The 18,004-nt window shown below is 43.6% G+C and overlaps 3 protein-coding genes across 3 annotated transcripts; all 3 read left to right on the top strand.

Moving 5' to 3' along the window:
• Nucleotides 1-270: 270 nt before the first annotated feature.
• Nucleotides 271-3,363, top strand: LOC143861547 (uncharacterized). The gene is made up of 3 exons (XM_077372459.1): nt 271-1,654; nt 1,745-2,337; nt 2,428-3,363. Exons 1-3 carry the CDS (start codon nt 271-273, stop codon nt 3,361-3,363), a joined length of 2,913 nt encoding a protein of 970 aa, XP_077228574.1.
• Nucleotides 3,364-4,818: 1,455 nt separating this feature from the next.
• On the top strand, nt 4,819-6,865 carry LOC143861546 (uncharacterized). The gene is made up of 4 exons (XM_077372458.1): nt 4,819-4,989; nt 5,110-5,281; nt 5,390-6,260; nt 6,337-6,865. The coding sequence occupies exons 1-4, from the start codon at nt 4,819-4,821 to the stop codon at nt 6,863-6,865; spliced, it is 1,743 nt and encodes a 580-aa protein (XP_077228573.1).
• A 9,026-nt stretch (nt 6,866-15,891) lies between these two features.
• On the top strand, nt 15,892-16,709 carry LOC143861544 (putative mitochondrial protein AtMg00860). Its single transcript, XM_077372457.1, has 2 exons — nt 15,892-16,111; nt 16,348-16,709. The coding sequence occupies exons 1-2, from the start codon at nt 15,892-15,894 to the stop codon at nt 16,707-16,709; spliced, it is 582 nt and encodes a 193-aa protein (XP_077228572.1).
• Nucleotides 16,710-18,004: the final 1,295 nt, after the last annotated feature.

The raw sequence follows: 18,004 nt of genomic DNA, 5'->3' as shown, positions 1-18,004 counted from the left end.
TAATGCTGGTTCTTACCTAGAGGAGAGATGTGTTTGTATTATCTATTGTTTCAATTTGTGCATAACATTCTTTCTGATTATCTTAATTTAAATCAGTGTTCTTACTTCCATTTCAGGAGTCTGAGTTAAGCAAAAGCCATTGCTCTGAAAAAAGTTACCATTTCGCAGCCTACTTGGTCCCGACAATCTTCTACATCGAGACTAAGTCATAGATCTTCTTCACCTATCCCACCAGCTGTATTTCCACTTATCTCCCCTCATCTTAACCAAATGGCCAAGTCAAATGAGATGTTAGCTGTCGTCCAAAATCCTCCCAATGTGATTCCAGGCTTTGTTCGGTCTGTCATCTCCCCCGAAGATGATTTCTATGACGAGCAGTATGTACAGGAGAACTGTCTCCCGCAATCAGTCAAGCCAGGCAAGGAGAAGGAGTTGGTTGATAAAGTCGAAAAATTGACCCAACAAGTAGAAAGCATGCAAGTTAAGGGCCCAAAGAAGATCAATATGTCTGATTTTTCCCTTTTCCCTGGTGTCACCCTTCCTCCAAAATTCAGAATGCCAGACTTTGATAAATATGATGGAACGGGGTGCCCGTGGAGTCATCTAAGGTCGTTCATCTCAAATTTAGAAGGGTATGGGCTGTCTCCAGAGCAGATCGCTAAGGTATTTCCGATGTCTCTAATAGGAGTAGCTAAGAAGTGGTTCCTTCATATGAAACCCGAAGAACTCGGAACTTTAGACGAAATCGTTAACAAGTTTGTTGAGCAATTTTCGATGGAAGAAGGAATAAAAGTTACGAAGAGGGATCTAAAAGCAATCAAGCAAGGACCCCAGGAAACATTTACGTCTTTTGTAAGAAGATGGAGGAGAAAAGCGGCCCAGATGACTAATCGCCCTCTAGAAGAAGATCAGATCAAAATTGTGGTCAAGAACTTGTCTCCGCGGTATTACCACTTCATGGCGACGCAGTATTATTTTGATTTCAATCACTTGATCAGGACAGGAACCATAACTGAAGATGCGTTGTTGAAGGGTTCTCTGGCGAAGTCATCTTTTGATCCACGGAATGGAAAGAAGCCAATGGTAGTTTCAAAGCCTAAAGTTAACAATGTGGTTGCTGCACACCCTATGAGAAGAGTTGTAGCAGAAATAGAGCAGCCAGTGAGGAAAGCGCCAAGGCATTTTGATCCGCTACCTTACCCTTTATCTGTCGCTCTCAAGAAGTTACTAAGAGACAAAAAGATCACTCTCTTAGAACCGAGACTTCCACCACCTATTCTCCCCAGACATTGGCGTGAAGATCAGCATTGTGCATATCATCAAGGAACAGGGCACCTAACAGATAACTGCATGGCCTTGAGGCATAAAATTCAGGATATGATAGAAGCGAAAAAAATTGCTGTATTTATGCCAAGCACTACCCAGAATCCATTACCAGCTCACGCTGCGTGCCCTCCACCTACAGTTGGGGCGGTTTTTGCTGAAGAGCCTATTCTTGGCCCTGCTTCCTTGATTTGTGTTATCGCTTCCGAATCACCGACTGTCTTGGCATTTGGCGAGGAAGTTGAAGAAGTAGAGGAAGAGAAACCTTATGTGCTGGGCGGAGATAAAGATGACTATGCCGAGTCTTCCGTTGGTCCTTATATTCTTCAATGTGATGAAGAGGAAGTCTGAGATGTGGCTCCATATGTTCTTAGCTTTGATGACGATGACTTTGATTTTTTGAACGATCAATGTGACGAAGTCCGCCATGTTACTCGAGGTGGGCGAATTTTCAAACCCGCCGAGTTAAGAGCTGAGAACCCAGCTGAAGTGGTAAGGGTCGCAGAAGCGCAGAAACAGAGCAAGCCGAGTTGCGAAGAAGAGGATGAGAATCTTTTACGTCAACTTAAGAAGACCCAGGCTAATATTTCAATTTGGGGTTTGCTTATGGCTTCCCCAAAGCACCATCAAGTTGTACTAAGAGAGTTGAATGCTGCACAAGTATCTGTAGATATTACATCTGATGAGCTGGCTGGTTTAGTAGCGATGGCTAGGGTGTCCAAGACTCTTTCTTTCACTGATGAAGATCTGACATCTGAGGGTTGCAATCATACACGTCCACTGAAAATCACTGTTATCTGTAACGGTAAGAAGGTCCCAGATGTATTAGTTGACAACGGGTCTGCACTGAACGTATGTCCATTAGCCACTGCTACTGTCCTGGGATTTGGGCCGAATGACTTTATCCCTTTTGAGCAAGGAATTTTGGCGTATGACAGTACGAGACGTGATGTTATTGGAACAGTAGCAACCGAAATTCTGATAGGAGGAGAAATCTTTGAATTAGAGTTCCAAGTGCTCGATATCAAAGCGTCTTTCCTTCTCTTGCTTGGCCGACCTTGGCTCCATAAGGTTGGAGTTATCCCTTCTTCACTGCACCAAAAGCTAAAGTTCATCAGAAACAACAGGGTGATAAAAGTCAAGGGTGATCCTGATTTAGAGGTAGGCCAGATTTTGCAAGAGGGTACCTCAGAAAAGAAAGGTGATGTTAGTCTGACCGGGTTCTCTGTAGAAGTCACAGCCTTATCATTTGAGAAAGCAAAGAATGAAGAGATTTTGTTCCTCACCAGCACTAATCCCCAGGTTGTAAAGATGATGCGTAGACAGGGGTACCTTCCCGGTGCAGGTCTGGGTCGCAATCATCAGGGGATAGTCGAATGGCCTATAATGAGAAAGAATGAAGGGTTGTTCGGACTCGGATATGAACCTTCTCGTGATGAGATTAGAGAAACGAGAAATTACATGCGGAAATGGTCCGAGCTCCGTCGCCAGGGTCTAGAGCTGCCGATGAAATCATTTAGTCTGATCAGAAATGGTAAGTACCGCAGAGAGGGAGATGACTTTGCATTCTGTGGGTTCGCAGAGCCGTGGGTTGATGAGCTAACAGGGCAAGAGCTGCCGGGGTTTGAGATATTTTTCGATATGGAGCTGCCAGATGAGTACCCGAGTTTGCAGATTCATGAGATCGAACCAGAGGTGGATTGGGCTACCATCCTTGAGCCGTGTCTTCTGAATTCCCTATTCCAGGTTGAGTTATCGATTGTAGCCATGATCGGAGGAGATGCGTTGATCCTTGATCCTGAAAGCCTTATCACCCCAGCCGAGGGACCTCTCCCGAACTGGAGTTCTCAGGTCATACCCCAAGTCGTCATCCAGTACAGTCATGTTTCTATCAAAGAGTCCGTTGTCTCTAGCTATATGTCCATTTCCGAGTCAAAAATAGAGTTTGCTATATCTGATGTTTCTTTTGATGCAGGTATAGTTGTGATCGAGCCCGTTGATGAGGAGTCTTTTGATGCCGTTGTTCAGTCCGATGCATAGTCCGTCGCATCTTTCGTTGAGTCTACCGAGTCTGTTAAGTCTGCTCATACGGTAGTCCAGTCTGATGATGAGTCTGTAAAGATTTCTAAAGATTTCAATACTGAGCCCATTGAAGGTGCGTCAACAGATGTAACTTTGACTTTTTTGAATGAAATGAAAGACTCTTCTTTTTATTTGCCTGTCTTTACTTCAATTTCTGCTTCTCTATCTGATCAAATTAACAATAATAATCAAGACTCCCCCTCTGATGAGAATGCCGACAAAAATCCCCCTGAAATCAAACACATGATTAGGCAGGAGGAGCAGCGTCGAGCAAAACCATCCGAAGAGAAAATCGAGACCATCAATATTGGTGATGAAACCCTAGTTCGGGAAATTCGAATTGGCAAAACATTAACTCCCGAAGAGCGTGCAGAATTAATTGCCCTATTAAAGGAATTCAAAGAAGTTTTCGCTTGGTCCTATGATGACATGCAGGGATTAAGTGAAGACATTGTTCAACATAGGCTTCCCCTAATCCTAGGTGTCAAGCCGAAAAAGCAAAAACTCCGGAAAATGAAACTAGAGTGGGACTTGCTAGTCAGAGATGAAGTTCAGAAACAATTGGATGTTGGCTTCATACAAGTTGTTGAATACCCTGAATGGCTAGCCAACATAGTACCGATGCCCAAGAAGGACGGAAAAGTCAGGATGTGTGTCGATTTCAAAGATCTGAACAAAGCAAGTCCGAAAGATGATTTTCCTTTGCCACACATTGACATCTTGGTGGACAACACAGCGGGCCATGCTCTCCTTTCATTTATGGATGGATTCTCAGGATACAACCAGATCAAGATGGCTCCTGAAGACATGATCAAGACGGCCTTCATCACTCAATGGGTGACATATTGTCACAGAGTTATGCCATTTGGACTCAAAAATGCTGGAGCAACATATCAGAGAGCTGCTACCACTTTACTGCATGACATGATACACAAAGAGGTCGAAGTATATGTTGATGACATGATCGTTAAAGCGAAGACCAGGGAAGAGCATGCAGGGGCATTGAGAAAGTTCTTCCAGCGAATCAAAAAGTTCAAGCTCCCTCTCAACTCGAGTAAATGTGTATTCGGGGTTACATCAGGAAAGCTGATGGGATTCTTGGTCAGCCAGAGAGGGATCGAAGTAGATCCGCAGAAAATCAAAGCTATCCAAGAAATGGCGCCTCTAAGGACTGCGAAACAGATCCGTGGGTTCTTAGGAAAGGTCCAGCACTTGAGAAGGTTCATTGCACAGTTGACAATGACTTGTGAGCCGATTTTCAAGCTCTTAAAGAAGAATGCTTCAAAGAAATTGAATGAAGAGTGTCAAGAAGCTTTCGAGAAAATCAAGCAGTGTTTGGCTTTACCACCAGTTTTGTCGCCAATCATACCAGGACAACCGATGTTGTTGTACTTGTCTGTTACTGACACAGCGATGGGGTGTATGTTAGCGCAGCAAGACCTAGAGTCAAAGCGGGAGAGAGCCATTTACTACATCAGCAAGAAAATGTTGGAGTACGAGCAGAAATATACCCTTCTTGAGAAGACTTGTCTAGCACTGGTTTGGGCTACTCAGAAGCTGAGGCATTATTTGTTATCGAATAGGGTTCTTCTACTCTCACGGATGGACCCATTGAAATACTTGTTTGAGAAGCCAGCCCTCACCGGGAGAACAACCAGGTGGTTGTTGTTATTGTCTGAGTTCGATATCACTTATGTCACTCAGAAGTCAATTAAGGGGCGCGTGATAGCTGAGCAGCTAGCTGATTCACCAGGAGAAAATAATGAATTTTTGAAAGCAGAGTTTCCAGATGAGGAAATAATGACCGTGGAAGATGAAGTTTCAGACACAAAGTGGTTGATGTACTTTGATGGAGCAGTCAATAATCGAGGCCAAGGTGTAGGGGCGGTGTTGGTATTACCAAGAAAAGAGTATATCCCTATATCCATCAAACTTCAGTTCAAGTGCACAAACAATATGGCAGAATACGAGGCATGTATTGCAGGTTTGGAAGCAGCCATGGCCTTACACATTCAGGACTTAGATGTATTCGGGGACTCAATTCTGATTATCTGTCAAACCAACGCAAACTGGAAAACAAGAGACGATAAGTTGATCCCGTATAATACGTACCTAGAGTCTCTGGTCAGAAAATTCAGAAATATCACATTCACTCATTTGTCCAGAACGAAGAATCATTTTGCGGATGCTTTAGCTACTCTGACTTCGATGCTTGACATTTCTGCGACAATGGAGGTTCAACCATTAGAAGTAAGGCTTCAATGGGCCCCGGCACATGTTAACGCTATTAAAATAGCAGCGAGGTGTTCAGATGGCAAGCCTTGGTACACAGATATCAAAAACTTCATCTCAGGCAAAGGACATCCGCCGGAAGCTTCCGGAAAAGAGCAAAGGTCTCTTCAGAAATTGGCCTCTAACTTTATCATTTGTGGTGAGGAGTTGTTCAGGAGGTCGTTCGATGGAATCCAACTTTTGTGTATAGATGAGGATCAAGCCGCTGAGCTCATAGAGCAGACACACGAAGGAGTCTCTAGACCGCATATGAACGGAAAGATGTTGTCAAGGAAGATTCTCAGACTTGGATATTGCTGGCCGACAATGGAAGCAGATTGCTATGCCTATGTGAAGAAATGTCACAAATGTCAGGTCTATGCCAATCTCATCCATGTGCCGCCTTCTCAGTTACATTCTCTTACTTCACCGTGGCCATTCTCAGTATGGGGAATAGATATCATCGGGAAGATAACTTCGAAGTCTTCTAGTGGGCATAAGTATATCTTGGTTGCCATTGATTACTTCACAAAGTGGATAGAAGCTGCTTCGTATGCGTCATTGACCTCAGCTTCTGTTGCAAGGTTCATCAAAGCGAATATTATTTGCAGATATGGAGTACCACATGAACTAATTTCAGACAATGGGTCCCATTTCAAGAAGGAGGTGGCGCATCTGTGTGAAGAGGTTTAAGATCAAGCATCATAAGTCTTCGCCATATAGACCCCAAACGAACGGAGCTATTGAAGCTGCTAATAAAAACATCAAAGTAATCATCAGCAAGATGACCGAGACTTACAAAGATTGGTCGAGCAAACTCTCGTATGCTTTGTGGGCCTATAGATCGTCTATCAGGTCCTCTACAGGTGCAACCCCGTATTCTTTGGTGTACGGAATGGAAGCTGTCTTGCCTGTTGAACTGCGAATTCCCTCCCTGAGAGTGATGATGGAAGCTGGGTTGCCAAAATCTGTTTGGGCTCAAGCTAGATATCAAGAGTTACAAATGATTGACGAAAAGAGGCTGAAAGCATTGTACCATGTTCAGGGGTATCAACGCCGTGTCGAGAGAGCCTTCAACAAGAAAGTTCGAGTTCGAGACCTCAAGAAAGGAGATCTTGTTCTGAAATCCTTCCGGGCACCAGTATATGATCCCAGGGGTAAATTCAAGCCAAAATGGTCAGGTCCATAGATTGTTGACGAACTCCTGCCTGAAAAAGCCGTCAGCCTCCTCGATGAAAATGGAGAAAAGTTAACAGAGCCAACAAACCTTGACTAACTCAAGAAATACTATGCTTAAAGCACCAGAAGGCCTTCCTTGATCAACCAGAACTCCAAACCAAAAAACCTTTTAAAAAAAAAACATATCAAAAGAATCATTTGCAAAACCCTTTTGAGCTTACACAAAATCAAAACCCATTCTCTTTGAAAACCCATAAACTAGGGGCATTTGTGCCTTGAACTACGTGTGACCTGATCCTCATCCTTTGGGGGTACGTAGGCAGTCTGGCTAGTCTGGATTCGGTCGAAACCTTGGAAAACTTATCAAAACTCCGGTCTTTCAAACCCTAACCTACCTAAAAAGTCCTTTTGGTGCAATAGGCAAATGTTTGTGGTTAAGAGAAAAAAAGAAAAAGAAAGTTAGGGTCATTCACCTGCTAAGTTGAAAACCCGAAAGGGCGTCTTAGGCAAAAATCAAGTTGTGAGCCTGCTGGATTGAAAACTCGCAAGAGCAATTCAGGCAAAAACTAAGGCAAGCGGTCCGCTAGATTGAAAACCTGAAAAGGCGATCTTGTCAGTGGCAGGGATTCCTAAAGAAGCTGAACAGCTGAGGCAGACAAGACTTGTAACCCAGTAATGGCATCATCAAAGTCTGACTAGTGTCAGGATGACTTGCTTTGGTCTTCCTCTAAATTAGGGTCACTTAAGACTAAGCAATCGAAGGGGTTCAATGACCATAACGGTAATACCAAACAGGGAATGAATCACTTTTTAAAGCATGGTATTCAAGTCACTCTAAGGGTGGTTAACCTTCACCATTTAAAATATTTGTCAGGTCAGGAAGCAAGTTGAGTCTTTCTTGAAGTCCAAGTCCTGTGTTTGTCAATGTCTTTTACTTGTCACTTGTCGAAGTCTGTCGCGTGTCAAGTCAAAATATCCAAGGTCTTGTATGGTCTGTACCTTTCCCAGAGCTGGGGTGACAGGCGCCAAAGCAAGAAGTCTCTTCTCCGGAGGACAGATTAAATCAGAACAAGGTTCAGAAGAATAGCAAGCTATCAGGCCTATTGAAATTTTGTTAGCTGGCAGATTTGAAAGAGTTCTTTCAGGCAGAAATGATCTCATTGTTGTCATGTTTCCTCTACACAGAGGGCTTTGTAAATCCAATATTCATGAAATGAAATATTTGTTTCCCTGCATTTGTATTTGCTTTATTAAAACTCTAGTCATGGAAGTATGAAATAACTAGGGGCATCTTTTATGACTTGGCAAATCACGCCAAGTCATAAAAGCTATCAAATCCACAGGGACAATCATAATAAACCAATGTCTCCAGCAAGTTGAGATGAGAGAAGCTCGAGCACATATGAGTCGAACCTCCAAATCCCCCGGCTAAGCCTAATCCATAGTCAGCTCATCAGCAAAGCTAGTCCCCAATGGATTCTAACATCTATTTCCCAGAGAGTCCGCTGGCAATTGCTCAAAGTGTTCAATTCCCAGCAAAAATCTAATGGGTCAGTACCCAAAATCCCAGCAAATCATGTGAGTCCGGTCCTCAGCAAGGAACTCGCACTCCTGTTTTCTCGGCAAGAGACAAAGTAATCTCCAAAAGAATCAATTCAAATCAATCAATCAATCAAAAGCGTGAGAGTATCAATCTTTTCATAAGAATTTTACTCCTCGAACAAATTTTTATCACTTGTTACTGCATGAGGGTTCCGCATAACAAAGCTTTCCCTTTTGATTAGTGCGTGAGGGTTCCGCTTATTTAAATTTCACCTTTTGTTACTGTGTGAGGGTTCCACATAACAAATTTCCATCGCTTGTTACTGCATGAGGGTTCCGCATAACAACGCTTTCCCTTTTGATTATTGCGTGAGGGTTCCGCCTAATTAAATTCCACCTTTTGTTACTATGAGAGGGTCCAAGCCCGTTTCTACACGGCATCTAAGCTCGTTCTCACACGGCATCCAAGCCCGTTTCTACACGGCATCTAAGCTCGTTCTCATACGGCATCTAAGCCCGTTCTCATACGGCATCTTAGCCTGTTCTCATATGGCAGCCAAGCCCGTTTCTACACGACATCTAAGCCCGTTCTCATACGGCATCTAAGCCCGTTCTCATACGGCATCCAAGCCCGTTTCTATACGGCATCAAAGCCCGTTCTCATACGGCATCTAAGGCCGTTCTCATACGGCATCTAAGCCTGTTCTCATACGGCATCCAAGCCCGTTTCTCATACGGCATCTAAGCCCCTTCTCACACGGCATCTAAGCCCGTTCTCACACGGCATCCAAGCCCGTTCTCATACGGCATCTAAGCCCGTTCTCACACGGCATCCAAGCCCGTTCTCGCACGGCAACCGCCATCCTGAGGCATTCTTTCCAAAGTCTCCTGAGACTTTCCTTCCAAAATCCCCTACGGCATCCTTTCCAAAGTCCCCTGAGGCATTCACTCTGAGTAAGAATCTTGAGGCATCTGACCCCTTTAAGAATTCAACCTTCGCAAAATCATTTTCGTTAATTCTTTCCTTCTTTAAACCAATTTCCGGGGCAGGTCAAAACGCGTTGTCCTTTTGGCTTTGACATTCGTGTGACGAGCACCCTCTGCCAAAGAGGGGCATCTATAGACAACACATTTTGACCTAGCCCCAATTTCCCAAAAATAATATTTTTTGAATAAATCCTGAAATCCGAGTCCTAAAACCGAATTCATTGTCTTCCCAAATCAAGTCTCAAGTTCTCAAAACCTAAGGTCGGGAACCAAATTTAAAGTTTCCCAAAATATCCGAACCCGACATGATCCTAAGTTAATAGCCCAACCCGATTCTGAGAAAATTTAACCCAAGTTGCACTCTAATCTGCTTTTTTTTAATCTCAAAATCAAGCAGGAGGGAGGTGAAATATCCAATATGGGTGTGCTAATACCAACCCCATGGGCAGTAAACAAATAAGAGCTAAATGTTAACCCCCCCATTTTCTACCCAGGCCACCCTTCTAGTATAAAATAACGGATTTGAAAGGTGCTACAAAGAGGGGCTGTCCATGGAAAAAGTAGGGGCAAAAATGCCATTTCCCCGTTAAAGAGGGTCGATTAGGGCTTGAAAGGGGGAGAGCCTAAGAAAAAAGAGGAGGAGGGGCTGCAAGAAAAAGAGAAAAAAGGAGAGGGAGAGGTTCTTCTGGATTATTATTTTTGGATATCACAGAGAGAAAGAGAAAGAGAAAGAGAAAGAGAGAAGAGAGAGGGAGAGGGGAGCGGCCATCTTCCGTCCATTTTCCGGCCTCCATTGCCACCACCTCCATTGATTCCGGCAGGCTTGCCGGAATCCGACTACCCAAACCTCCATTGAAGCCCCCTCCACCACCTCTGCAACTCCAACCACCACTACCATCGCCTCTATCCACCGTCCTTCTCACCCCTGCAGATTTTTTAAAACCCTCTTCCACAGCCACTTTCTTCTACCCCCAAACCCTCTTCCTCTTCCACCCTCATCTCCTCTCCATCGAACCACCAGCCACCTCCATTGATTCCGGCAGGCTTGCCGGAATCCGACCAATCCGACCACCCAAACCTCCATTGAAACCCCCTCTTCCACCCTCATCTTCTCCAACCACCACCTCCAAAACCGAAACCCGTCTCCACCCCAAACCCACTTCGAAAACCCTCTTCCACCCTCATCTTCTCCAACCACCATCTCCAAAAACCGAAACCCATCTCCACCCCAAACCCACTTCGAAAACCCTCTTCCACCCTCATCTTCTCCAAGCGCCACCTCCAAAGCCGAAACCCATCTCCACCCCAAACCCACTTCGAAAACCCTCTTATATTCATCTGATTGTGGTGAATCTTCTGTGATGCTTATTCAATGATGTATGTTAACTTGTCCCAGTTCAGTAGTTTGTAATGTATCACTTGGGGGGTTAGGGATTCCTCATTCTTTGGGGCCTTTGCTTCTTATAGGGTTCAAGGGTTCTATCTTGTCTTCTTTCGGAACTACTCTCTTCACGTTCCTAGGGATCTTGCTCGGGCTTCGGGATTCCCTCGATTATAGGAACGCTTCGTCGGGTCTAGGCGATGACGGGCGGCAACCTCTTGAGCCAAAAACCCCTTTCAATCAAAAGGGATAAAAATACATAAAAAATACAAAGCAACAAAAACAAAAAAATCCAAAAAAACAACAAAAGCGATTTTTGGAAAAGCTGTTTCGAACTACGTTGGCTTGATCCCTTTTCACAGGGTACGTAGGCAGCTTGGGATTCTCGTCCCAAGTTCAGTCAAACTTTTCAATAAAATCATTTAAACCCTTAAAAAAATCATTTCAGCATCTAAAAATATCTTTCAAGCTTTTCCCAAAAATACAAAAGCCAAAATGGGCAAGGATGGTGATTGCCAGGTCACTCGAAGCCTTCTTTTCATTTCATTTCATTTCCGATTTTGATCGTGGTTTGCCGGTTTTATCGGTTTTCTGACGTTTTATCGGGTTTTGGGACGGGCGACGACGTAGCGTGGCCCCTTTACAGGGATTGTCCTCTCTGAGCCCAACGATAGGCTATGATGATCGCGAGACTTGTCCGATTTTTAGCGGATCAGGATCACTGAGCTCGATTCCTTTAGAATCGCTCCCTGAGTCTATCGTATGTCCCATTTTCTTTTCCCTGGCATTTTGGGTTTGGGCATACCGTCTATTTTCTGATTGCTTTCTTTCCTCGCATCTTTTAGCTTATCGTGTGTTTGTCTTTGGTTCCTTGTGTGTTTACTTTCAGCTTGCTTATTCCTTGTGCGTTTAGTTTCACATGCTTATTTACATGCTCAGCTGTGACATTTGTTTGCTTACTTATCATGATCATATGCTTAGCTGTAGATATTTACTGTTTTTCTGCTTATCATATCTGCTATTACTTGCTTAGCTGTAGCTGTGCATGCGGATGTTATTGCTTTCCTAGATGTGATGGGTTAGGATTAGATGCGATGAGTTAGGATTTGGATGTTTATTTTCTTTCGCCCATCCCCGGGTCATGCATGCTTAGATAGACATTTTCTCGGGGATACTCGTTCCCATTTCACATGATTTTAGCCCAAAACTCTTCAAAATTAATTAAAAATGGCATAAGAGATCAGGTGCTTGCACTTGGGCGAATTGGGGGCGCTTAACACCTTCCCCATTCGTCATCAGGCACGGACTTTTATATCTCTAGTTATCCGTTGTAACAGAGTATTTCATGGGATCCAGGGCCTACTTCCTTGGATGGCGACTCTTCTTTGTTATAGGTACATCTTGGTTCCAGGCTAGTCCTTAAATCGAGAGGTATCTCATTTTTATCGCCACCCATGCTGTGAATGCCATCATTTCGAGAGTTCCTTGGTAGAGCTCCCCTTCACATTGTGGAGATCTTAGAGGATCGGCGTGGGATCTCGTGTCCCTCGCCCACCGTCCTCGGGATCGGGGTCCACAATTTTTCGTAGAGATTGAATGTTTGACCAAGGATCTTTGATTGGCATTGATTCTTTCCATTTAAAGAAGGGAGATGATATTTTCACCCCCCCCCCACCCCATAGGATTATCTCGCCTTTTATAGTGAATTGTGGCAGACTTTAATGTTTTTTGATGTCAAATCACGTTAAAGGGGGGGTGGGGTGAAAGAAGGTTTTAAGGGGGGAAAAATGGGATTCGAGGTTTTTTTTTTTTAAGAAAAAAAAAACAAAAAATGGAAAGAGAAGACTTCGTTTTAGTGCTGATTGTATCCTCTCGTAAATTTGAGGAAGTTTGGGGGTATTAACATTCTTAAAAGGAGAGTGGCAAGGTGGTAAATCAAAAGGGAAACAAGGGTTTTCTATTTTTGACTTTTAAAATGAAAATAAAATGCAGGCTTATAGTGATTTTTAACTTTTCCATATATTTCCTCTAATTAAAATTATTCCATTACAAGAAAGATTCTATACAATTCTCCAAATTCATCAAATCACGTCAACGTTAATTACCATTCCTAATTTAGAAGCAACAAGATAAGCTTGCAGATTTTTTTTAACAAAGTATAGCCATCACTGACTTATATATAGGGCACACAAAGACATTGATAGGCACAAGCTTAGGAGAAATGGGGTCTTTGAAACTCTTCTTTGTAGCACTCCTTGTGGTAGCCATTGCAACAAAAGAGGTTGCTGAAGCAACTAATCGTCATCTACTTGTCGACGAGCTCAACGGCATCACACCTATCCCTTACAAACCAGATGGCTGTAAACATCCTATTGCAATTTTGTTTTCTATTGTCATCTCTACCTTACTACAAGAAAAAAAAATAGCCTCAAAAAGAGCTTTTCAGTATTGGTTTTTATACATATATTATATATTTTGTGAAAGAATAAGGAGGGCTTATGGTTGGATTTGTTGTTTACAGGGTTAGAATGTGATCAACGGTGCCAAGTGGGCTACTACTGCTGCACATGCGTCCTCAAATTCGCATGCTTCGTTTGTTGTCGGCATGGCGAAGGACTCCAATATCCCTAAGTATTTTTAGGACACCTAAATAGTGGTTGTGACCTTGTAGTACCACTGCTTTTTTCACTCTTGCTTACCATTGAAATTAGAATGTGATATAATAAAATGTAATAAAGAATGACCGTTTCCGCTTATATTTGTTTTTTTTCTTCATTGTTTTTGTTGTTTGTTTTTTTAATTTCTTTTTCTTTTTCATTTGTGTTTGGTGTATTTTAGAGAGAGAGAGAGAGAGTTCATTTCTTTTACACTAGAGAGGGTGGTGCCAATTAAAAAAAAGTGGATATATTATTTCCCTTAATGTTACACAACTATATAAAAAACAAACTGTTACAACATGGGAGAGAGCAAAGTAAAATGATTTTTTCACCCTCTTTTCAGTTTTTCAACCCCCTGTAGCATGTATTTTCCAAAACAAAATGCCTCCATTTCCACCTTTTGTTTCTCTTTTCTTGAAAACTAGTTGCAGACCCGTGCGATGCACGGGGCGACAAAAGACAGTAAGTTTTGGAATGGGGTTTGGATCTGATGGAATAAAGGAGAATGGAGAACGGGTTTCTGAGATGGTGGCTATGGGCAAAAATGGAGAAAAGGGTTAATGGTCGGAGCTCAGGCGAGCTAGCCGGAGAAGACGAAGGAGTGAGGGCGAGGGTGAAGTTAAAAATGGATTTTGATGCCGGAAATGGTGGCTCGGTGGTGGTGGGAGAGGCCGGAGAAGAAAGCAATTTATCGGATTTTGGCTTGGATCTGCCGGAGAAAACAATGGTGGATGAAGAGTAGCGAAAGCAAAGAAGAAGAGGAGTTGAGGATCGGGATGAAGGAAAGCAATACAGGTGGATGATCTCTCGGAAATTGGTGGCCGGAGCTCCGGGAATCCGCCGGAGAAGAAAACCCTCTCTCTGCCTCTCTCTCTCTCTCTGCAATTTCTCTCTCTCTCCCTCCATCTGCGAGAATGAGATCCTCGTCCTCCCTCTCTTCTCAGATCTGAGATCTCAGATCTGAGATCTCAGATCTGAGATCTAACAATAATCGGCCGGCTTGGAGGAGGAAGAGATGCAGAAGAAAAAGAAGAAGAAGAAGAGGAAGAAGAAGAGTTGGGATTTGGGATGAAGAGGTGGTGGTGCGAAACGATTGGAGCTCCGGCACCCTTGCCGGAGAAGAAAAACCCCATTAATCTCTATCCCTCTCTCTTATTTTCCACGAAAAATCCACAGCCCTCTCTCCTTGATTTTTTTTATAATGAAATAAAGAAAATGATATCGACACTCCCACCTGATTAGCGCGCGGAAAATGATAGGGTGCGCCCGCCACCTTTGTCCTATTCGGCCCGGGCGCGCCCATCACAGGATAATCCACCCTCCTTATCATCTGGATACTCTTTGCTGTGGCTAAATCACCCCCCTTCTGGTCAGCATTGTGCCCACTGTCTTGGCTCGTTCGCCAGGCAAACGCACTCAGATCGTGACGAAATTTTATGGGGATCTTAGTGAGACCTTAAGCTACCCTAGGGTTCAATTTGGGAAACCAGCTTACTGATTTGACGAGGCTTCGATCAAACAAATTTAATAAGGGAGCGGTCAAAATGGGGTGTCTACACTCGGTCGACCACGGCGGACTCGCGAAAGAACCGTTTGAACGTGCCAGTGGTAGGTATACCTACCCCACCTACCCTACCTACCCAATGTTTAATTACGGTTTTGCCATTGAGGGTTTCCAAATGAACTATGGGTATTTAAACATGATCAGAAACCCTATTTATCACCTTTTGAGCAATTATCAAACCCTAGAGCTTTCTTCTTCAAAAATCAAAAGGATTCATCTTCTTCCTCTTGAACATTCAAAAACTTGCATCCATTATTTGTCAAGATGTACTCCCCTGAGCATTTAGTTTCAATCCTTGGGAGTGTATTGTGAGCTTGAGAGTTGTATACGCCTACAAGAGGCCATTTTTCCTTTTTCCTTCTTCTGATTGTATTTGGAGTTGCAAAGAGGAGTTTCCTTCTTCAAGGCGGTGGTGCAACGAAGAAGAACGTCCTCGGAGGCGGATTTGTAATACAAGGGTGTGTCCCCTTGTGGAGGCGGTGATCGCTTGTAACTGCTTTGTGAGGCGGCGTTGAGGAGCCTTACCATAGTGGAGAAAATCCCAAGGAAAGACCAAGTACTTGGGTTGTGGAGAAGGCCAAGTTGTAACCGAACCATCCAAAGGAGACAAGGCCAAGGAAGGAAATCCAATAGATGAAAAGAAAAAGGGCATACTCTCTTTATCCCGCCATGAGATGGAAGCTGAACTCCAAGATGGTGCCAATGACATCGTGTTCGCTCTAATAACTAGAGGGCTGATATGTGAAGAAGTAAAGGAGGCTCCAACAATTGTCAAGCCTCACATGGAGGAGTTTTCTGACCTATTTCCATAAGACCTTCCTCATGCACTTCCACCTCTACGTGAGATACAACAAGAAATCGAGTTGCAACCGGGTTCAATTTTGCCCAACCGTCCACACTATCGCATGAGCCCCAAAGAGCATGAGGAATTACGACGTCAAGTGGAGGAGTTACTTGAAAAGGGATTCATTAGAGAAAGCACCAGTCCATGTGCTGTTCCTGCTCTCCCAGTGCCAAAGAAAGATGGGACGTGGCGAATTTGTATAGATAGTCGGGCCATCGATCGCATCACCGTCAAGTACCGCTTTCCAATCCCACGATTGGATGACATGTTAGATCAGCTGAGTGAGGCAAATATATTCTCCAAAGTTGATTTGAAGTGGATATCATTAGATCATAATAAGACCCGGCGATGAATGGAAAACAGCGTTTAAGACGCGAGAAGGCTTGTTTGAATGGCTAGTTATGCCATTCGGTTTGACAAATGCCCCCAGTACCTTCATGAGAGTCATGAATGAGGTACTTAGACCCTTTATAGGAGGCTTTGTAGTTGTGTATTTCGATGACATATTGGTGTACAGCAAGGATATGCATAGCCATTTGGCAGCACTTGCGACAAGTGTTTGAAGCCTTAGGAAGACACCATCTGTTTGCCAACACAAAAAAGTGCAAGTTTTGCACTAATCATCTGATATTCTTGGGATATGAGGTTTCCAATGAAGGTCTAAAACCTGATGAATCCAAAGTCCAAGCTATTATGGAGTGGTCGACTCCAAGGACCATCCGGGATGTTAGAGCATTTCATGGATTGGCGAGCTTCTACTGTCGATTCATTAGAGGGTTTAGTGCTCTCATGGCGCCAGTCACAGATTGCTTAAAGAAGGGAGAATTTAAATGGTCTAAGGAGGCCCAAGAAAGTCTTGAAGCCATTAAAGAGTCTTGACCACAGCCCCAGTACTTGCACTGCCCAACTTCGATCTATTATTTGAGTTGGCGGGTGACGCAAGCAAGGTTGGGATCGGTGCCGTTCTTAGCCAAGAAAAGCGGCCTATGGGATATTTCAGCGAGAAAATTTATGGAGCACGGAAGAATTACAGTACATATGACCTAGAGTTATATGTTATTGTAAGGACATTGCACCATTGGAGACACTACTTGGTGCAGCGGGAATTCATCCTATTTTCCGATCATGAAGCACTCAAGTACCTCAATATGCAGCAAAAATTATCCCCAAGGCATGCAAAATGGGTGAACTATCTCCAAGAGTTCACTTTTACTCTTAAACACAAGGCCGGAGTACATAATAAAGTTGCCGATCTTTGAGCCGGAGACACTCTCTCTTGAATGTGTTGCAAGTTCAAGTCCTTGGATTCGAAATGCTGAAAGATGAGCTGAAAAGGGATCCACATTTCAGCATAATTGTTAAAGAAGTTGAAAGCGGAAAACGGATGGATTTCGTATTGCTTGATGGCTACTTATTCAAAGGAAATGTCTTATGCTTGCCTGATACTTCATTGCGCCTGAAGGTGTTGAAGGAAACACATGAATCAGGTCATTTTGGCGAGGACAAGACTCTATTGGCCATCCATGGCCAAGGATGTTGATCGGTTCGTGAAAAGGTTCTGGAAATGTGAAAGCAGCAAGGGCCATACGTCTAGTGCTGGATTGTATCAACCCCTACCTATTCCTACAGCTCCTTGGGTGGACATTTCAATGGATTTTGTGTTGGGACTGCCAAAGACACCTAGGGGATGGGATAGTATATATGTCGTCGTTGATCATTTCTCGAAAATGGCTCACTTCATACCGTGCAAGACGACTCTTGATGCCACGAAAGTTGCTGAATTATTCTTCAAGGAAGTGGTACGTTATCATGGCCTACCTCAGTCCATTGTATCAGATCGTGATTCAAAATTCATAAGTCATTTTTTACGCTGTCTATGGAACCGACTTGGGACTACCTTAAAGTTCTCTAGCCCTTATCACCCACAAAGCGATGGACAAGCGGAGGTAGTTAATCGCTCTCTTGGGAACATGTTGAGAACAACTATAAAGAGTTTTGGGAATTGGGACCTTGTCTTACCAAAGATCGAATTCGAGTTCAATAGCTCCAAGAACCGAAGCACCGGTTTCACACCTTTCCAAGTTGTTTTGGGAAAGAATCCTAAAGGCCCATTGGATTTACTCCCACTACCTACTACAGCCACCAAAGCTCCCATGAAGGTTGAGGAACTATGG

Source organism: Tasmannia lanceolata, unplaced genomic scaffold (assembly GCF_043159265.1).
Source record: "Tasmannia lanceolata isolate RefF3 unplaced genomic scaffold, GAP_Taslan_0.1 ptg000037l, whole genome shotgun sequence".
In the NCBI taxonomy this organism is placed as follows: Eukaryota; Viridiplantae; Streptophyta; class Magnoliopsida; order Canellales; family Winteraceae; genus Tasmannia; species Tasmannia lanceolata.
The sequence above is the reverse complement of the archived record's forward strand: the minus strand, read 5'-3'. Positions and strand labels throughout refer to the sequence as shown.